This window comes from Clinocottus analis, unplaced genomic scaffold (assembly GCF_023055335.1).
Source record: "Clinocottus analis isolate CAN_PGR_092001 unplaced genomic scaffold, fCliAna1.0.p SCAF_10, whole genome shotgun sequence".
Classification (NCBI taxonomy): domain Eukaryota; kingdom Metazoa; phylum Chordata; class Actinopteri; order Perciformes; family Cottidae; genus Clinocottus; species Clinocottus analis.
In genome coordinates this window covers 9,150,882-9,168,620 of record NW_027175821.1, presented here as the reverse complement: position 1 = coordinate 9,168,620, position 17,739 = coordinate 9,150,882, and the positions used below count along the sequence as shown (strand labels likewise).

General features: G+C 40.4%; 3 protein-coding genes across 3 annotated transcripts in view; 1 reads left to right on the top strand and 2 right to left on the bottom strand.

Annotated features, from left to right (window-relative positions):
• The window catches only part of tmco6 (transmembrane and coiled-coil domains 6), a 5,226-nt gene extending 3,236 nt beyond the window's left edge, over nucleotides 1–1,990 (bottom strand). The window contains exons 1-5 of the mRNA XM_068594219.1: nucleotides 1,782–1,990; nucleotides 987–1,090; nucleotides 798–910; nucleotides 496–679; nucleotides 296–400 (exon numbers count right to left, since the gene is read on the bottom strand). Coding sequence (XP_068450320.1) covers nucleotides 296–400; nucleotides 496–679; nucleotides 798–910; nucleotides 987–1,090; nucleotides 1,782–1,872 — 597 coding nt within the window. The 5' untranslated portion in view covers nucleotides 1,873–1,990. The remainder of the gene's footprint in view (nucleotides 1–295; nucleotides 401–495; nucleotides 680–797; nucleotides 911–986; nucleotides 1,091–1,781) is intronic.
• Nucleotides 1,991–3,529: 1,539 nt separating this feature from the next.
• Nucleotides 3,530–8,779, bottom strand: LOC137798793 (cylicin-2-like). Its single transcript, XM_068595750.1, has 8 exons — nucleotides 8,554–8,779; nucleotides 8,055–8,107; nucleotides 7,889–7,956; nucleotides 6,488–6,540; nucleotides 6,198–6,372; nucleotides 4,341–5,777; nucleotides 4,148–4,242; nucleotides 3,530–4,021 (listed from the first exon to the last, which is right to left on the bottom strand). The coding sequence occupies exons 1-8, from the start codon at nucleotides 8,659–8,661 to the stop codon at nucleotides 3,989–3,991; spliced, it is 2,022 nt and encodes a 673-aa protein (XP_068451851.1). The 5' UTR covers nucleotides 8,662–8,779; the 3' UTR covers nucleotides 3,530–3,988.
• A 5,759-nt stretch (nucleotides 8,780–14,538) lies between these two features.
• On the top strand, nucleotides 14,539–16,706 carry LOC137795528 (arylsulfatase I-like). The gene is made up of 2 exons (XM_068593063.1): nucleotides 14,539–14,858; nucleotides 15,308–16,706. The coding sequence occupies exons 1-2, from the start codon at nucleotides 14,545–14,547 to the stop codon at nucleotides 16,704–16,706; spliced, it is 1,713 nt and encodes a 570-aa protein (XP_068449164.1). The 5' UTR covers nucleotides 14,539–14,544.
• Nucleotides 16,707–17,739: the final 1,033 nt, after the last annotated feature.

Sequence of the window (17,739 nt, the reverse complement as noted above, 5' to 3'; positions counted from 1 at the left end):
TGTGTGGCACCAGTTCAGAGCTACGATACAAATTAGATTTTTATTTAGTTTATTTTCAAAAACTCTATAAATTATCTGTTTGTGCATGTTTACCATCATAAGGTGTTCAATTAAAATAATAGAATAAAATATCCAAATACCCAAATTGAAACCTGGATACCTATCCAACCAACAAATAACCAAATAGTTGAATATTTGGGTTCAACTATTATTATTTGTTAAAGATTTACTCACATATTAACAGAGCACAGTAAAGATATAGGTGTGACTGAGGTGGTATTACAGGTGAGTTTACCTCTATGCAGTTGCCCAGAGCTGGTATGATTCCCTGGGCCAGGAGCTTCTCTTTTACCATATCGCTGTCTGGGCATAAATTACCAAGCGTGTATAGACACAGCTCCTGCGTACACATGAACATACACATATCGGAAGTTAAAATCCCCTGCATGATTAGGTGATCATTTTACACTTCACCTGGTATGAGAGAGTACTCACAGTGAACCTGGTGCTCTGGCCAGACAGGTAGGTGAGCAGGTAGGGAGTGGCAGGCAGACAAACTGGTGACACGTTGGTGTGGGGAGAGTGAGACAGCTCATGAAGGCACCGAACAGCCTGCAGGCGGCAAGTAGCATCAGAGCCAGTGAGGAAGCCAACCAGAAGATGCATGCTATTCTCCTGCCTACAGGGAGGACATTTTATTACACAGACACAATACAACACATGAGATTTGAAGAAATGCATGTCAATAATGGAATGTAATATCACGTTTGATATGACAACAAAAGTTATCACTCTACTTGATGAAGGTGAGCTGTGCTGATGGGTCGCGGAGAACTTTACTCAAAGCTTTCAGGTGCGCTTCCCTTCCAGGCCCACTGTGTTGAAGTTTGAGGACCAAACTGACCACGTCCTATGAACGAGGAGCAGATTCAGATGGTAAGTTTGACTGGACCTACCAAAGTATAATTCATGATTGTCTGTCTCACCTGTTCTCCCGAGTTAGTGTCCATAGTGACCTCTGGCTGGTCCTCATCATTAAGCAGGAGTCTCTTGCTCACAAGATGCCTGTCTCTGCGGGCTTGTCTCAGTGCTACAACATTTAACACAGACAAAAATCACTTCACCTTCTGCTTCAGTCATCTGAGAGAAAGAGAGGGTAGCCAATCCAACCTACTGTTTAGTGCAAAGATACTTTTAAAGCCAGTAATATGTCAAATAACCTGTGAAGGATGATGTCACAGTAGCTGGATGATGTAAGTTGAGGATGTAGTTTGAACATGACGAGACATCTAACGTTAATTGTATTTGTGTCTTTCCTCTATATATTAAATAATGTGCCCATGGTGGTTTGACACATGGTCCATATGTGTGTTATGAATAAAGGAAAGTGGGGTTAAATTCATGCTTTATGTTAATTGACATGTTTCTCGCTTATCTATAAAGGAATCCTCACTTCCCCCATGTTTTATTGGTGCAGTTTATAGGGGCAACAACCATGACATGAAAAAAAAATGCAACATAGTTAACGTTAGGTTGATAAAGCTGTAACGAGCGCTTACAGGTGAGGTAACTTTTCCGTATTATTCATAACTTAACCACATTGATGTTAACAGCCTTTTTTCTACAGGACGACTTAACTTAGCTAAACGTTGTCTCAATGCTTGACGAACCGAATGTTTGCGTTACAATGACCTGTTAACAAGCTAGTTAGCATAATCGATACGTTTACACTCATAAATTACACGACGTTGGTGAACATACGGCAGCTTAACTTAACTTACATTTCTCATGCTCTCGTCTCTTTAATTTCAGTTCCTCCAAACTGTCGCCTTGCCGGCCAGCTTTGTGACGAACTTTGTTTAACCGCCACATTTGGTTACGGCGAGGTCAATGACAGCCACAGGGTTCCCAAAACAATGTCAGTTATTTGATCAAAGAGGCTATTTAATGAAGCTAACGTTGGTAGATATGTGACCAAATAGCTGCCATGTTGGAGTGGTACAGCAGGCGGCGCTAGAGTGCGGTTTAACCGATATGGCGCGAGAGTATGACACATGCGCAGTGAGTGTAACTGGAGCTGCCATGTTGGAGTGTCACAGCAGGCGATAGAGTGCAGTCAGACATGTATGGGGTATGACAAATGCAGTGTATTAAGGAACCGCATTGTTGGAGGTTTACAACAGGCGGCGCGAGCTCACTGATTATTTAATGTACATGTTATTGTAGAAGATACCAGTCAGAAATAAATATATATATAAAGCATCTGTCGTTGTAGCTTTCAGTCCTGCACATAGGCAAATAAGAATGCCACCTTTCTCCCTCCACGAACCAGTCTTCCTTGTTCCATTTCCAAAATGAGTCTTTCTGAGCTCTACATATATATATATATATATATATATATATATATATATATATATATATATATATATATATATACATATACATATATATATACACATATATACATACATATATATACATACATATATACATACATATACATATATATATATACATACATATACATATACACATATATATATATATATATATACACATATATACATATATATATACATACATATATATATACATATATGTATATGTATATATATATACATACATGTATATATATATATGTATATACATGTATATATATATATATGTATATGTATATATATATATGTATATATATATATATATATGTATATATATATATATATATATGTATATATATATATGTATATATATATATATATATGTATATATATATATATGTGTGTGTGTGTGTGTGTGTGTTCACTAACAAGTCTAAAACAAGACACCTGCTTCGCCTTCCAGCTGAAATTGCAATCAGCAGTGTTTGAAAGGCACAAGGCTGAAATCTATTCCGTTTTGAATGTGTGGTTCACAGTTTTGACAGCAGTGTGTTAGCGTTTGAACAAAGTGCTGTAAATCCACACTGTTGTGCAGGTTGTGGTTAAAGTCATGTGATAAGTGTGTGGAGTTTTGAAAACTGTGTTCAAGCAATGGAAAAAGAACTAGAGTTTGGTCCCCATGAACTGCTGCTGTGCAGACTGTAGTTAGAGTTTTGCACATGTGACTCCAGTTGTGCCCACTGTCGTTTAGCAATCGGAAAAAACTGTAAAGGGACCACGATCCCGGAACAGTCGCTACGAACAAAGGTGAATTATGAAATCACATTCACTACAAATGGAAGTTTTTCGTCCTTTGATAGATGTATACTTTATTTATACCCAAGGGGAAACTTGTGGACCTCAGCCCCTTTGATAGACCTCAGGCAGTTGCTGCAGCGCCTCCAAACTGACAAACACGTGTGAATATAGGCTACTTAACAGTAAAACAGAACACACTGCATTCATCTTCTCTGTCCACATACTTAAGACTCCAGATAGGCACAGGCTTAAAGGACATATGGAGTTTAATTTGTATTAAAAGACGTATTTACAATGCATTCATTAAATCTTTATCAAACGTTTAAAAAAAACACCCAATAACAAAATGACCGTTCAAATTGTTTCCAGAGTTTTTAATAAATATAAAACTGTAAAAAAAAGTTTGTGTGATGTCATAATTCGCCCCCTGATTGGCTGAGTCAGTAGGTATATGTTTAGTACACATTAAAATGTAGGACTGTCGTGGGAAAATGTCCTGAGGCTGAAAGAGAAAGTGAGACATACTTCTCTGTTCAAGCAAATGAACATTTTAAGTGGGACCATCTAGTCCATAAAACAATCACTTATTAATCCCTTTAACATTGTCATGCCATTAAAATGGCAAAATCGGATACAAAAAAATACAGCAAAGTATGCCACACACTGTGGTACACAAAACAAATGAAAAAAATGTTCCAAAATACAAAAATATATTTTCTCAGTTTCATTTTAACCATTAAAATATGATTAGAAATGAGAAAGACAGGATGTGTTGCCTTGGTCCTGCAGATCGGATGAAGAATCAAAAATCTTCAAGACTCTGTGCTTGTGGAGGGTTTCTTTTTCTGTAAAGAATTGCAGAATAGTGAATTAAAAAAGAGATCTACCTAACTAAAGAATAATCCTCTCGTGCTAAAACTGATAACATGTTATTGAGCTTTGACAAGAGTAGGTGAAGAGTACTGCGATACCTTTTTGTGGGGGGCGGCATCACTTGAGAGGGTTTGTGTTGCTGCAGAGTCTTGGATGGGATCTGAGACTTCAGCTGATTTCAACTTGATTTTCTCTGACAGAATAACAAGTGAAAAAGTGAATACAAACTTTCAAAAAAACATTTTCAACATTGCATTTTTTTAAATTATAAAGTGTAATCTATCTACTTACCTTTCTTCTTCTTTGCTGCAGGACTTGATGTCCCAGGGTTGGGTGGAACTAGAGGCTGTGTGTCATTATTTTTCAATAATGAGTCCTTTATCTTCTTCTTCTTATCAGTATTCGGCTCCAGCTTTTCCTGTCTGTCACTGCACTCGGATTTCTTTGTTTTTGTTTTTACTTCAGCCATCAGCTCTGACATTGCCTCATTATGATCAGCGTTCTGCTTTGTCTTCTCTTTAACTATCTGGTCTTTCTTTTCTTCAGCTATTTGCTCAGAATTTTCCTCACTGTTATTGATTTTCTTTTTCTTTGCTTTTTTTCCTTCAACTATCAGTTCTGAATTTTCATTTACTTTTTCAGCTACTGGCTCTGAATTTTCTTCACTGTTAGCAATCTCTTTTTTCTTCTTCTTTGCTTTCTTTTCTTCAACCATTTGCTCTGAATTTTCATTTACTTTTTCAGCTACTGGCTCTGAATTTTCTTCACTGTTAGCGATCTCTTTTTTCTTCTTCTTTGCTTTTTTTTCTTCAACCATTTGCTCTGAATTTTCATTTACTTTTTCAGCTACTGGCTCTGATTTTTTTTCACTGTTAGCGATCTCTTTTTTCTTCTTCTTTGCTTTCTTTTCATCAGCCATTTGCTCTAAATTTTCATTTACTTTTTCAGCTACTAGCTCTGAATTTTTTTCACTGTTAGCAATCTCTTTTTTCTTCTTCTTTGCTTTCTTTTCATCAGTCACTGGCTCTGAATTTTCCTCACTTTCAGTTTGATCCTTTTTCTTGACTTTCTTTTCTTGCACTATTGGCTCTGATATTTTCTGATTATTAACATCTCCATTTTCATTCTTCTCCATTACTTCTTCAGTTTTGTTAATTTTGCCAACTCTCTTTTTTCCTTTTGCCTTCTTCTTCTCCTCTGCAGGTTCATCATCTCTTATCTCTTGCTCTTTGACTTCAGTCTGCTTCTCCTCTTGACTGCCCTTGTCTTTTCCATCTCCACCAGTGTCATGTGTTTTTTCTTTCACCTTGCTTTCAGTCTTCTTCTTCTTCCTTTTCTTTGTCGTCATGGGCTCAGACGTTGCCTCATCAGGGTTTTCATTACTAGGAGTCACAGCTTTCCTTTTCTTCTTCTTCTTCTTTAGTGTCTGACTAGGTGTCCCTGGTCTGTCTTCTACGGTGGTGACATTTGGAGCTTGGGTCAGGGTGGCAGAGGAGGTCTCAGGTGCAGTTTTTTTTGGCCTGCTCTTCTTGGATGTCTTTGTTGATGTTTTTGTCATGGCTTTCTCCTCCACCATTTCATTCTTTCCAACTGTCTGGTTATTTTGTTTAACAGGAGTGTTGTTTTTTATGGGAGGCTTGGCACGGGATTTCCCCACTCTCTTTTTTATGGGTGGTGGTGCAGACGAGTCCAGTGCATTGAGGGTGTCCATCTTGGCTATGTCGGACTCTGTGGACAGAGTAAACACGGTGAAGACATTGAAAAAACATGGCAAGGGGGCTTAAATGTGTAAAAGAAAACAGCCACACAGCTACTGTACACCGCTCTGTTAGTATGACATCACAGTTTCCCATGGCGAAGTTGTTCTTGGGAGGTTGTCTTTCTCCTTTTAAGTTTACTGTTTTCTCATCTTCAACCATGTACACCACTAAGCCATCCTTCATCCTTTACAATGTGAAAAACACCTGGTCTATATATGTAAATGTTTTTCATGCTTTGGACATTTTATCAGTAGCTTAATCTGATGAAGTGGGATTTTGTCTCGCAGAATGGAAATAATGCATGTAAAATGGGGATTCTCCTCATCATTTCATCCTTCCCTTGCATGCAAATGATGCCCTCAATGATATTTTTCTCTTACACACCTACCTGTCATCTGCAAGAGCAGTTTCTTCCATTTTTCTACATCCAGACCGCTGTCAGAGTCTGAATCACCTCCTCCAGCAGCCACAACCTTGTCTTTTGCATGAGTCTTTGATTTTTTTGCTTTGGTGACATTTTCTTCAGGTTTTCCATCACTTTTTTTCCTTTTAGTTGACACAGACTAAAATATTAGAAAAGAGAAAACAGACCAATCAGTAAAGTTATCAAACATGAACCAGATTAGTTCACGTTGCTAAAATGTTGCTTTAAAAAAATGAAAACTTTTAAATAATCACCTTTTTTGGTCTCTTTGCTTTGATAGCAAGTTTGTCCATTTTCCTTAGCTTGGCTGGACAGAAATAGTGTGTAGAATGGGTTAGCATGCATTCAATTACACATCCAGACAATCAATTCTCCCTTTGTATTCTCACTTAGCACTAAATAAGAAACAGTACATCTTTGAATCTTTTAGAAAGGAGGAAAAACAAAGTCAGCCTAAAACTTGGTAGGAATCCAAATGTGATCAGTGATCTCGTTTTATAAAACATGATTCACACTAATTGTTTACCAAATGAGGAAATGTAGGTATATGGGCTATAAAGTGCTCCGTTTTATAAAACCTTGCGCACACCTGCCAGTGCCCAATTTCCCTTTGTAAATTCCACATCAACTTGCAAATGTGTGCACATGGATCTGTCTCATGCCCTTCTACACGCTGACCTTCAACCATAAATGGTGAATGCAAAGCACCTCATCAATGTCGACGCATAGAATGAGCCAGCTGACCATTGTTCTTTACGATGAATCACGACAACTACCGAGGGGAAGAACAAGAAAAATAATCATTTGGACTTATAAAGTGAGTTGCTGTTGAGTGAGGTAATTCCTTGCTAATCCTTCCATCCACGTAGTCTTAACAGTGCATTCATCACGCAGCATTACACATTACGAGTGTCACCACTACATGTTAACAGCGTCAGACTGATTGCTTCCAAAATGAACGTGTCAATCAGAAATATCCCCACCGTGGATTTCATTTGGAAAATGAAAGTTCGATAGTAGGTGAAACTTGGCCTGCATTATAATTAGGACTCATAATAACACTGCTGGTAAGAATGTTTTCACAGGATCTATAAGTAGGTCTAAAGTGTGATATGAAGAGAAATGAAATGTGTGAGAGGAATAATTTTAGATATAATTATTCCTCTCACATTTTATTTCCACAATCTGGCTTCAATTCACCACCTCACCATCTGTGTCACCAATTACCCTGTCTCCATAAAGGGCGTACACACGGGTCAAGGTTTCCATGGAGGTGTGCACATTCTCCTGTCAAGTTTGTTTTTTTAGATCATGTTGTTGCGTGGGAAGTGGCGTATGCCTTTTTCAGGCCCTGTTTCAGTTATAAATGAGAGCCTTGAACACTGCATCAAGTTATTCCAGCTCCAGACCCCTGAACAGCCATCCACATCACCAGTCTTGACAGGATTCAAAAATGAAAATGCAATTTGCTCTAATAATCAAGCCACACACAAAGAATTGGACCCTCTCCATGCAGCGTTATGTTAGTTTTAAGGGTAGCGACCTCCAGCACAACTTCAAGTACTGCATGTAGAAGGGGAAAAGTCTGGATAGGTGTTTTGGGTTGCGACATCAGGATCATCCATCTATTTTAAGAAAAGAAAGAACAGTCATACCTTTAGATAGTGTCCTTTCAAAACTGGAGTCCTTGGCCGAATTTGGCTGTGTCTTCTCTTTTGAGTCACTGGTGGGAAAAGAAACAATATTTAGCACACATATCATCACCACCGACAAAGTCAAACTGATATGTTTGATTCACGTAAATTGAGGAATCTTACTTACTTCGACCACAAACTGTAAATGTCCAATAATGATACAGGTGTGTTCGCCTCAACCTGAAAACCCAAAACATCAAATCCTTTGTTGATCTGGCAGTTTATTATGTGGGGCCCATTCTAATACATGTAATCCTAATGTTGATAGCCTTACTGGAACAGGACTTATGACTCATCTTTTTAGGACAAACATTTTGCAGAAAAAGCATACGAAAGTAATACATTAGTGTATCACCAGTAATATTACTAGGTTCTGGCGAGTTGACAGCTCTTACGGACACTTTCATACAAATTATAATTGCACAAAAGAATAAAAAATACAGTCGAAAAAAAGACTAGTAACTTGCAAACTACTGCAAAGAAGAGTATGGGACTTAACACCGAAAGCGCGTAGAAAAGCACACGTATTACACTATAAAAACTCTTTTATCAATGTCCCCATGAATAATAACATGTAGGATGATATGTGGAGGATATACTAGTTTTGTATATGTGTGTGAGATGACCTGTGGGCTGTGCCTCTGTAGCTCATCTGCGGCTGAGTGGAAACCATGCTCCTTCAAATGGCGGTAAATCAGCTGGGTCAGCTCGGGTTTTGTTGCGTTCACGGACATGTTCGACACACAGAGACAAAGAAACACGCAGAAGTAGCGACTAACTTAACAGTAGTTTCATATTAAACATGGCCACACACTTCTTAGAAACTGCTACTCCGCTAAAACACGCATGCGAGCACAATGAACTCTGCACTTAGGATGTGGTTCCGTTTAGAGCTGCAATGCATCATGGGGGCTGTAGTTTTTCCGCGAAACAGCTTCCGTTCAGTCACGGCACAAGCTGGCGGTGGTCCGTGCAAACTATTTGTATTTCAAATAAACTATTCATGTGGTAATATAAGATGTCCTTGTAAGTTATTGTGTTGGAAAGCCTTTTTGTTTGAGTTATTTTAGGCTATTTCTGTCTGTCAGTCTATTCGTGCAGTTTCATCAGGAGTTGCTTTTTTTTAAAATCAGAATATCACGGTGGCCCCAGTATTTTATTGAGGCATTCCCACCAACTGACAAAGACGCTTTCTCTTTCTTAATATTTCTTTTAAGCTCATAACTTTTATTTGATTTTGCTGAATTTCAGTTTAGTTCTATATCCTGTCTCATGAAAGACACACATCCCATGAAAACAGCCAAGGTCTGGATGATTTGAAACTATCTAATCTATACAAACGTTACCCCCTCTCCACTACGAGTGGTTCTTGATTACCCCACAATGAACACTTTTAGTGGCCTTTGAATTAGTCCACTCCAAACAGGCACTGCACTTAAATAAAAGCATACGTTGTTTCTGACTGGTTGGTATGGGAAGAAACTAAAGGTGACTGCGCAGTGGATCCAAGAGGGATGGTGGTGAGACCTTAGGTCAAACTGGAGGAGAGTATTGGGTAAGCTGAGGGTCAGCAGGAGCAAATGGTTGAAAGAGTCCTATTCATGGATAAAAACCAGAAAAGGAAAGCAGTGTGTAGTCCAAAACTCAACGTCAGTGCTCAGTGGGTCTCACTGAGCTGGATTTCGCCATCTCCCACAAACCCTCGACCCTAAATACACACTCTACACACACATGCCACCGATTTGGCAAAACAAGCTGGTTATGGGGCTGACTCAGTTCCCATTTGTGTTAATGGGACAGACCACCAAGGTTTTATGGAAAAATAACAATTTATAAAATTGTAAATGTAATAAATCCTCAGCCCACTTTTGTCAAAATGTCACAATATGTTGAAGTAATAACGGATATGTGTTAAATAGCTATTTAGAGAGAGAGGTAAAGTTATCAGAGAGACAGAGGAGGCCAAATAACATTACATCCCTGAGCACAAAAAAAAGAAGCAGGGCATTTCCCTCGACTTTGATGACATGTCGAAAACAAAATATTTGTACAGGTTACCCTTGTAAATGGCACTCTGTTTCACGGGGAAATAAATCGACTTTACATTCCACACATTTAGCTGCTCGTGTCTGCGCTCACTTGGCAGCTAATTACCTACAACTACACCCGGTTAGATTTGTTATTCCTGAGGACCTTTGATGTGTCACAACCTGCCTCTTTGAACAGCAGTGAAAACATTTTTTTGGGGAGAAAATTTCAAGATAATAACATCTTATGATAAAGGATTATGAATGATTAGGCCATTATAAAACTCAAGAACCCGTCAGCTAAGTCCCAGAGTGATTGCTCATTGGGTCCCTTTCGGATGTTCATCCATGTGGCTCTACTGTAGGATCATAATGAAGTGTTGTGTCTGGTCTTCCTGCCCAGGTGCTGCTGCAGATCCACAAGAGCCAAATCAAATACACCTTCAGTTTGGGGCTGACTCCAGCGCTGTAGCCCTGAATTGAGGTCCCACCTGGTACGTCATGATGTGTGGAGTCGGAGAGAGGAGACAACTGAGTGTTGCACTGATCTAAACACATCTTACTCTTACTCTTTTTTTCTAGTATGCTTGTATCTTTCCCCGCAAATGTACTCATAGTGGAGGGTGGGGCTGTTGAAGCCAATCTGGTACACAGAAAACCACTTCCCCTGTAAGAGAGAGAGTTATGTCCCAAATATGATAGAATGGGATTAGTTGTTACTTTGTTGTGCTTTTACTAGCTTATATTTATTTGATTTGAGTGACTCATATTTTGGTCAAAATTGAGTTCAGTCCTGATTTCAGACTTTTTGAGAACCGTATATATTGTCATATGTATAAATGCTGTGAAAACATCTTTTTAAATTAGCTGTAACAAAACACCCACTCGCAGCACTCACAGAGAAACAGACTACTTGACATTTTCCATTTCTGGCAATAGAACCCCTAAATCCGACACTGCTCCTTTGAATTAAAGAGCTGAAAGTACAGATTTTGCAGATATGGCACTTTCCACTAAGAAGATAATCCAAAAACAGATCGTATCTGCACTCATCTGCATTTTAAATTGGCCTGTATGTTCCCTTGGCATTTTAAATCAACCTTAAGACATTCAAAAGGTTTATTCTGTTTCAGTTTTCCAGCCAGCCTAAAAACTTTGAGTAATTTTTCTTCTGAGCTTCTGTAGTTTGTATAGGTCTACTTTTGTAGGGCAAAAGTCATTCCCTCCTTTGACCTATTCAGCCCAGACTTGATGAACTGATGTTGACAAAAATGATAGCAACAAAGGCACTTTTGTACAAGACCTATTGAAGTGAAGGTTTTTGCTCTCGGTCGGCGCACAGGCAGAAAGAAAACCTCCATCCAGTCTTACTCAGATTAGAAAATTGGGCAAAGAGGGGGAGTAATGTGCAGGTTTACTGGCAGGGCTTCGTTGATTAGAAAGAAGGTAGTGTTCATGGTGAAGGGGAGCAGCCGTATTCAGTAACTGCGCCTCTTCCTTTAGCCAAAGCCAACATCTGGTGCCGACACAGAGCAACAGCAGCAGCAGCAGATCCTGCTTCCCTTTCAACTTATTCTTGTATTTCTTGGTTCCCCAGAAAAAAGGCCTAGAACCTGGTTGGAAAGTGACGTACAAGTAAAAAGAGGTTCTAAGCGTGTTTGTCTGCATTTCTGTGTATTTGTTTCGAGATTTAAAATTGGTTAAACCTTGTCTTTGGAGATAAAAACACATGTGCTTCTATATTGCTCATGCTTTTTAGTCATCAAGCTTATACTTTTGATCTAACAGGAAGAGAACGTAACCACAGACAAGAGAAAAGGTCAAAGGTTTAGAATAGCCTATTTATGCTTTATTCAAACTTGCTTTATTAATGTCTAGTGTGAAGCAATGAACTCTTGAAGTTCTCTTGAAGTGTAATGTACAACCAGCACCACAGATGTCCACAACACAATCACAGACATTCTAAAGTAAAGTTTCCACCACCTCACTCTAAAAACGCCTATTTCATATCAAGTAATTCAGAAGAACGCAGGAGAGACTGATGAAGTGATGAAAGAGAAATAACTAAGAGCCTGAGAATGTGATCAGCAGACTTAAACTTAAATTTCCACTGAGACACAAATGGGTCAAAAGCAACTCAGATTGACTGGTTCATTGAAGGAAAGGGACTTTCTTCTTCTTCTTGACATAAGTGTTTACCGTGTTTGAATCATGCTGTTACGGGAATATGACAGCTGTGGTTTTCAAGAATGCTCATAAATATTTTTTTTATTCTAAACTCATTTTGAAATTAAGCAGCCTAAGAAAAGTTATGACAAACAAATAACTGAAAATAACCGTTAAAAACCAAATATGTTGTTTGTTCAAAAATTGTAAGGTAACATGTTCCATAAATACTGTCATAAAACAATTTCTTGGTTTTCGGTTGAATTCTTTATTTTGGCAAAATGACAGTTTAAATAAGGATGAGCAAATGTGCGATGTAATGCAATATGTCTGTGGTATCAACCTATCAACATCTTTCATACTTTAGTGTGACAAGTGTGCAGGCACATACTTGTGTTAATATTTGTGTGTGTTTGTGTCGGTTTGTGTCAGTGTGCGCGTATTGTCTGCGTAGTGGTGCTGGTTGTGAGTTGACATGTTGTTGACCTGGTAAGCTGCCTCTGACCAACAGTAAACAGATGAGTCACGTCTCATGATTGTGGCGGTTGAAAGACCGGGAGATTCTTACTTTCCTGACACCGCACACACCACAGTCCCCATCCATATCGTGACCTTAGCATGATGGTTACTATCCAGTCCCTCAGTTGCACAACGTCTCTCCGGTTTTCGCTGTTTGTGATAACGCTCATCTGTCCGAGCTGCTCCCTCGAGGAAAACTACATAAATAAACACCAGGGTGTAAAACTCCAGGTGCACCTCAATCATTTTCTCCTCTCTCTCTCTTTCCAAGCTTGATCTGCTGTAAACTCAAATGCTCCGCTCCAAAGATTTTCGGCTGCTGCTGGGCAAACATCTCCGGCCACAGCTTGATGCTCTTTACGGCAGGCTCATACTTCCTTTGGCAGCCCCGCGGCCTCATGCCCACAAGTCTCTCTGAAACATTTGCAAGGTGTGATGTTTTACCTTCCAGTGTGTTGAGGCCATGTTTCACCTCAACGAACCAGATTTAGGTTTAGGTTTTGAAAAATATTTGGGTCAACACAATCAATATTGTATCATTTAGACTATATAATTTCAGTCCGATATTGTCCCAATGCATTTTTTTTCAAATGGTTTGACAGCATGTACAACGTAACGTGCTCCATTAAACCACAATAGTGGTTGATAGTTCTCATTTTATAAGTCTGGGCCTTCCTGTCTAACCACCACATTTGGCCATCTGGTCGAAATATCTCGGGTTGAAATGTTGTATTGTAGATGTAAAGTGTGTCTATGGCTTGCCACAGTGAGAGATGGAAAGATTGGTCCAGGTTCAACATGTCTTGACCAGGTCACTGAAGGATTTTAGGGCAACATTGACATTGTGACCATCTTGAAAGACATAATGTTACATCATGTCACCTACTCCAAGTATAAACTATGTTGCTTAAAAATCATCTTCTAATATACATGTCCTCCTGCACAACTAACATGAACTGTTATATTTTCTGCATTAATTGTTGTATGGTCCACAACTCTCCAAGTACGTATTCTTCAGTATGTGTGAGTTGAGGCGGGGCAGTCCTGCTGCTTTCTCTTGACCCGCAAGATGATTTGTAAAGTGGTTCTTTGAGACTCGGTTGGAGATGCTATCAGAGTGTGCGAAGCCTGCTCTGTCTCTCTCCTCAGGTCTGCAGCACTCATAAAACAGCAGGAATAATAAGAGTGTGTTCGTGAGTGCAGGGAGGGTAGTGGGGAACAGTGTCTGTGACTGTATCTGTTAGGCCTCGTCGCTGCCCAGAGACTCAAATCTCCCCACCCCCCCACACACACACACACCATGTTTTTCTGAGTGAGGGTCTTTCTGTGGAGTCTTTGTCATCCCCTGCTAAAAGACGTTGGATGGGAATGAGTTCAAATTTCCGTGAAATGGCATGAATGAAGAGGATGGTGAAAGTGTTTTCTGCTTTCATGTTTGAAGCTGCTTTTACACTGAAGGGAGCAAAAGATTTTTTCTCAGATAAATATCCAGATCTCGCAGAAATATCCCTGCCTACTGCCGAGATGTATTAAATTATACCACAAAAGATCTCATATGAGCTATAAACTCACTTTTACCACGTGGATGTCGCAGATGTATTTCCGTGTGTTTTTGGGAGGTAGAGGGCCGATGTTGTTTTAATGAGGCAGCAAGGCAAAGGGGCGGAGTTAATGGGACCAGTCGGGAATGTTTTCAAAGGAGGCTGAAACAGTTTAGAGAGCAGTGAAGATGGAGGAGGTGTAGCTTTTCTTGATTGCTGGACTGCATTTAAGGGACCACTGGACCACTTATTTAAACACCTGATGAGTTATATATTTGTTAACTCTCAACCTCACTGCACAATGATTTACTGACGATATACTGAACACTTGCTTCTTTGACTGACGTAAAGTGTCACAAGAACCATGGCAACGACAGCTCTGACCGGGTTCTCTATGATGAGCCTGCTCAGCCTCGGGTACCTGACCTGGGACCTAATGAGTCCTAACCAGGTGGAGAACGAGCCGGATCAAATATTTGTTGACAGGTCTCCCGTTCCACAACCTCCTCACATCATTTTCATCATGACGGACGATCAGGGATTCAACGACATCGGCTATCACAACTCTGACATAAGAACACCGGCGCTGGATAAACTGGCTGCAGATGGAGTGAAGCTGGAGAATTATTACATCCAGCCCATCTGCACGCCCTCCCGCAGTCAGCTCATCACCGGCAGGTAAAATGTTTTTTGCTGGTGGCTTTCTTTTTTTTGACACATATAATTGAAATTGCACTGCGAGGTGAAATTAGATAGGGTTGTCTAAAAAACAATATGAGATCTGAGAGTGATATGCTATTCTTAAGGATGTTTTTTTGCTGTTGCCACATTTAACCCTGGCAATACGCCTGTAAGCACTGTGCATTTTACTTGTTTATTTTAATTGTATCGTAAAATATTGCATTGTAAATGTATTCAATATTTTATTCAATATTTTGTATAAAAAAGCTTCAGACAAAGCTCTTTAACATTTGTTAAGTATCAAGGAGGAAACTATGCAATCACCCTTATCTTCTATTACTCCTGTCCCATCCTCCTGTGTGTACTTATCTAACTATTAGTTAAGGATCTGATTATGGACAACATGTTTGACCTTCTGACAGTTTTCTGAATCATTAACCCTACAGGTACCAAATTCATACTGGCCTGCAGCACTCCATCATCCGGCCCCGCCAGCCCAACTGCCTGCCCTTTGACCAGGTCACCCTACCCCAGAGGCTGCAGGAGCTCGGCTACTCCACCCACATGGTTGGCAAGTGGCACCTGGGATTCTACAAGAAGGAGTGCCTGCCCACTCGCCGGGGCTTCGACACATACTTTGGCTCCTTAACGGGCAGTGTGAACTACTACACGTACAACTCCTGTGACGGCCCCGGGCGGTGTGGTTTCGACCTCCATGAAGGGGAGTCGGTCGCATGGGGTCAGGGGGGCAAATACTCCACGCATCTTTACACACAGAGAGTTCGCAGGATCCTGGCAACTCACGATCCTCCGTCCCAGCCACTATTCATATTTCTCTCTTTCCAAGCTGTTCATACACCCTTGCAGTCTCCGCGCGAGTACATTTACCCGTACCGTGGGATGGAAAATGTGGCACGCAGGAAATATGCTGCTATGGTGTCAGCTGTAGATGAGGCAGTACACAATATAACATACGCTCTTCGCAAGTACAGTTACTACCAAAACAGTGTCATCATCTTCTCTACAGACAACGGTGGGCAACCTTTGTCTGGTGGCAGTAACTGGCCGCTCAGGGGACGTAAAGGCACCTACTGGGAAGGCGGCATTCGGGGTCTGGGGTTCGTCCACAGCCCTTTGTTGAGGAAGAAGAAGAGAGTGAGTAAAGCCCTGGTGCACATCACAGACTGGTACCCCACACTGGTGGGATTAGCAGGTGGCAATGAGTCCCTAACAGAGGGGGTAGATGGGTATGATCTTTGGGAAGCCATCAGTGAGGGGAAAGAATCACCTAGGTTGGAGATCCTCCACAATATTGATCCTCTGTATAACCATGCACGCAGTGGCTCCCTGCAGAAAGGATATGGGATTTGGAATACAGCTGTTCAGGCCTCCATACGAGCTGGAGACTGGAAACTCCTCACAGGAGACCCCGGCTACGGAGACTGGACACCACCACAGATGCTGTCGGCTTTCCCAAGCAGCTGGTGGAACCTGGAGCGCCACACTGAACCCCTGAAATCTATCTGGCTTTTCAACATCTCTGGAGATCCCTACGAACGCTTTGATCTTTCTGAGCAGAGACCAGATGTTGTGAAAGAGCTTCTGGCTAGACTGGTATCCTACAATCGCACTGCGGTGCCAGTGAGGTACCCATCAGAGGATCTAAGGGCTGACCCCCACCTGAATGGAGGGGCCTGGGTGCCCTGGTTAGGAGATGAGGAGGAGGACAGCTGGGACACTGTCTACCCAAAAAAGAACAAGGATTGGAAGAAGAAGCTGAAACTGTCCAATAGCAGATCGTTTTTCAGAAGACTCAACATTAGGATAATGTCCAACAGGATATAGAAAGTACATGACTTACAAAGCTTCAGACGAGACATTTATAAAGAAAAAATTGTTTTTGTTGAACAACCAAACATCTGCAAGATCTGGCAGCAGTCATGAAGTTTTAGATGCAGGTGTATGTTAAGTCCCTCAAGAAAAACTGTGATGAAAAAAATCCAATGAGAGTACTAATTGTTTGAATGGTTTGTATCCATTTTGAAATAAAAAACATGTTACCTTAATTTTAATATTCTGTAATGAAAAGGAGAGTTGTTTTATCTTACAAGAGATGTATGTAATCAAATAATGGCTGCATGTGACATAGATGAAAAGGTGGCCAGGAAAAATCATCTGCAACCATTTCCAACTATAATGAATATAAAAGAAGACTACCTCTATCGCATGCTTTATTTCTTTCATGGACATCTTTGACGCTTCTCAGCGTCTTCCCCTATTATTAGAAAAGGTATTCTTCTACTTCCATAACTCGTGTAAAATATCATTGCCTTAAGGCTTTGTGAATTGAAATGAGCTTTAAGTGGGCAAATTAATCACAACAGCAATATCATTGGTTAATCAAGTTATTATTATTGTGGATAGTCTGGTTTGGATCATGCACACCTCATGCAAAACATCATGCAAAACATCATCCAAAACGTAAAGAAGAAAACACAGGCCAAAACTAAAAAGGTGCACCAAGTGCACATCACTGTCAGGTGTGTCTGCAATAAGAGACGCTAGTTTTCACTAGCGTCCCCTATTGGCCGGAGGTCGTAAGAAAGTCAGCAGGCCGTCATTTGCAGTAGAAAATCGATTGTAAAAGCTGTTCTGAGAACGTGTGAGTCACTCCAACCACGAGAGGTCCTTGAGCATGCAGCCATAGCTAGTATGCAGTTTGCAGCAGCAGAATTAGCTGTGGACAGACCCATAATCAGTCACACACATTACCAAACACACAACCTTCCTCCAGGCTCATGCCTAGCGGAGATAATGCAGAAGCATGTGTATTCTTGTGTTGGTTCATCAAGCAATATTGTGACAGGTGAATCTTGTA

What these genes read in the sequence shown, in the direction of transcription:
- LOC137798793 (XM_068595750.1), bottom strand. Translation starts at nt 8,661, where the DNA reads ATGTCCGTGAACGCAACAAAACCCGAGCTGACCCAGCTGATTTACCGC. An exon ending in ATTTACAGTTTGTGGTCGAA is followed by an intron (nt 7,957 to 8,054) that starts GTAAGTAAGATT and finishes TTTTCCCACCAG; the next exon opens with TGACTCAAAAGAGAAGACAC. An exon ending in ATGCCGCCCCCCACAAAAAG is followed by an intron (nt 4,022 to 4,147) that starts GTATCGCAGTAC and finishes AATTCTTTACAG; the next exon opens with AAAAAGAAACCCTCCACAAG.
- LOC137795528 (XM_068593063.1), top strand. Translation starts at nt 14,545, where the DNA reads ATGGCAACGACAGCTCTGACCGGGTTCTCTATGATGAGCCTGCTCAGC. An exon ending in AGTCAGCTCATCACCGGCAG is followed by an intron (nt 14,859 to 15,307) that starts GTAAAATGTTTT and finishes TTAACCCTACAG; the next exon opens with GTACCAAATTCATACTGGCC.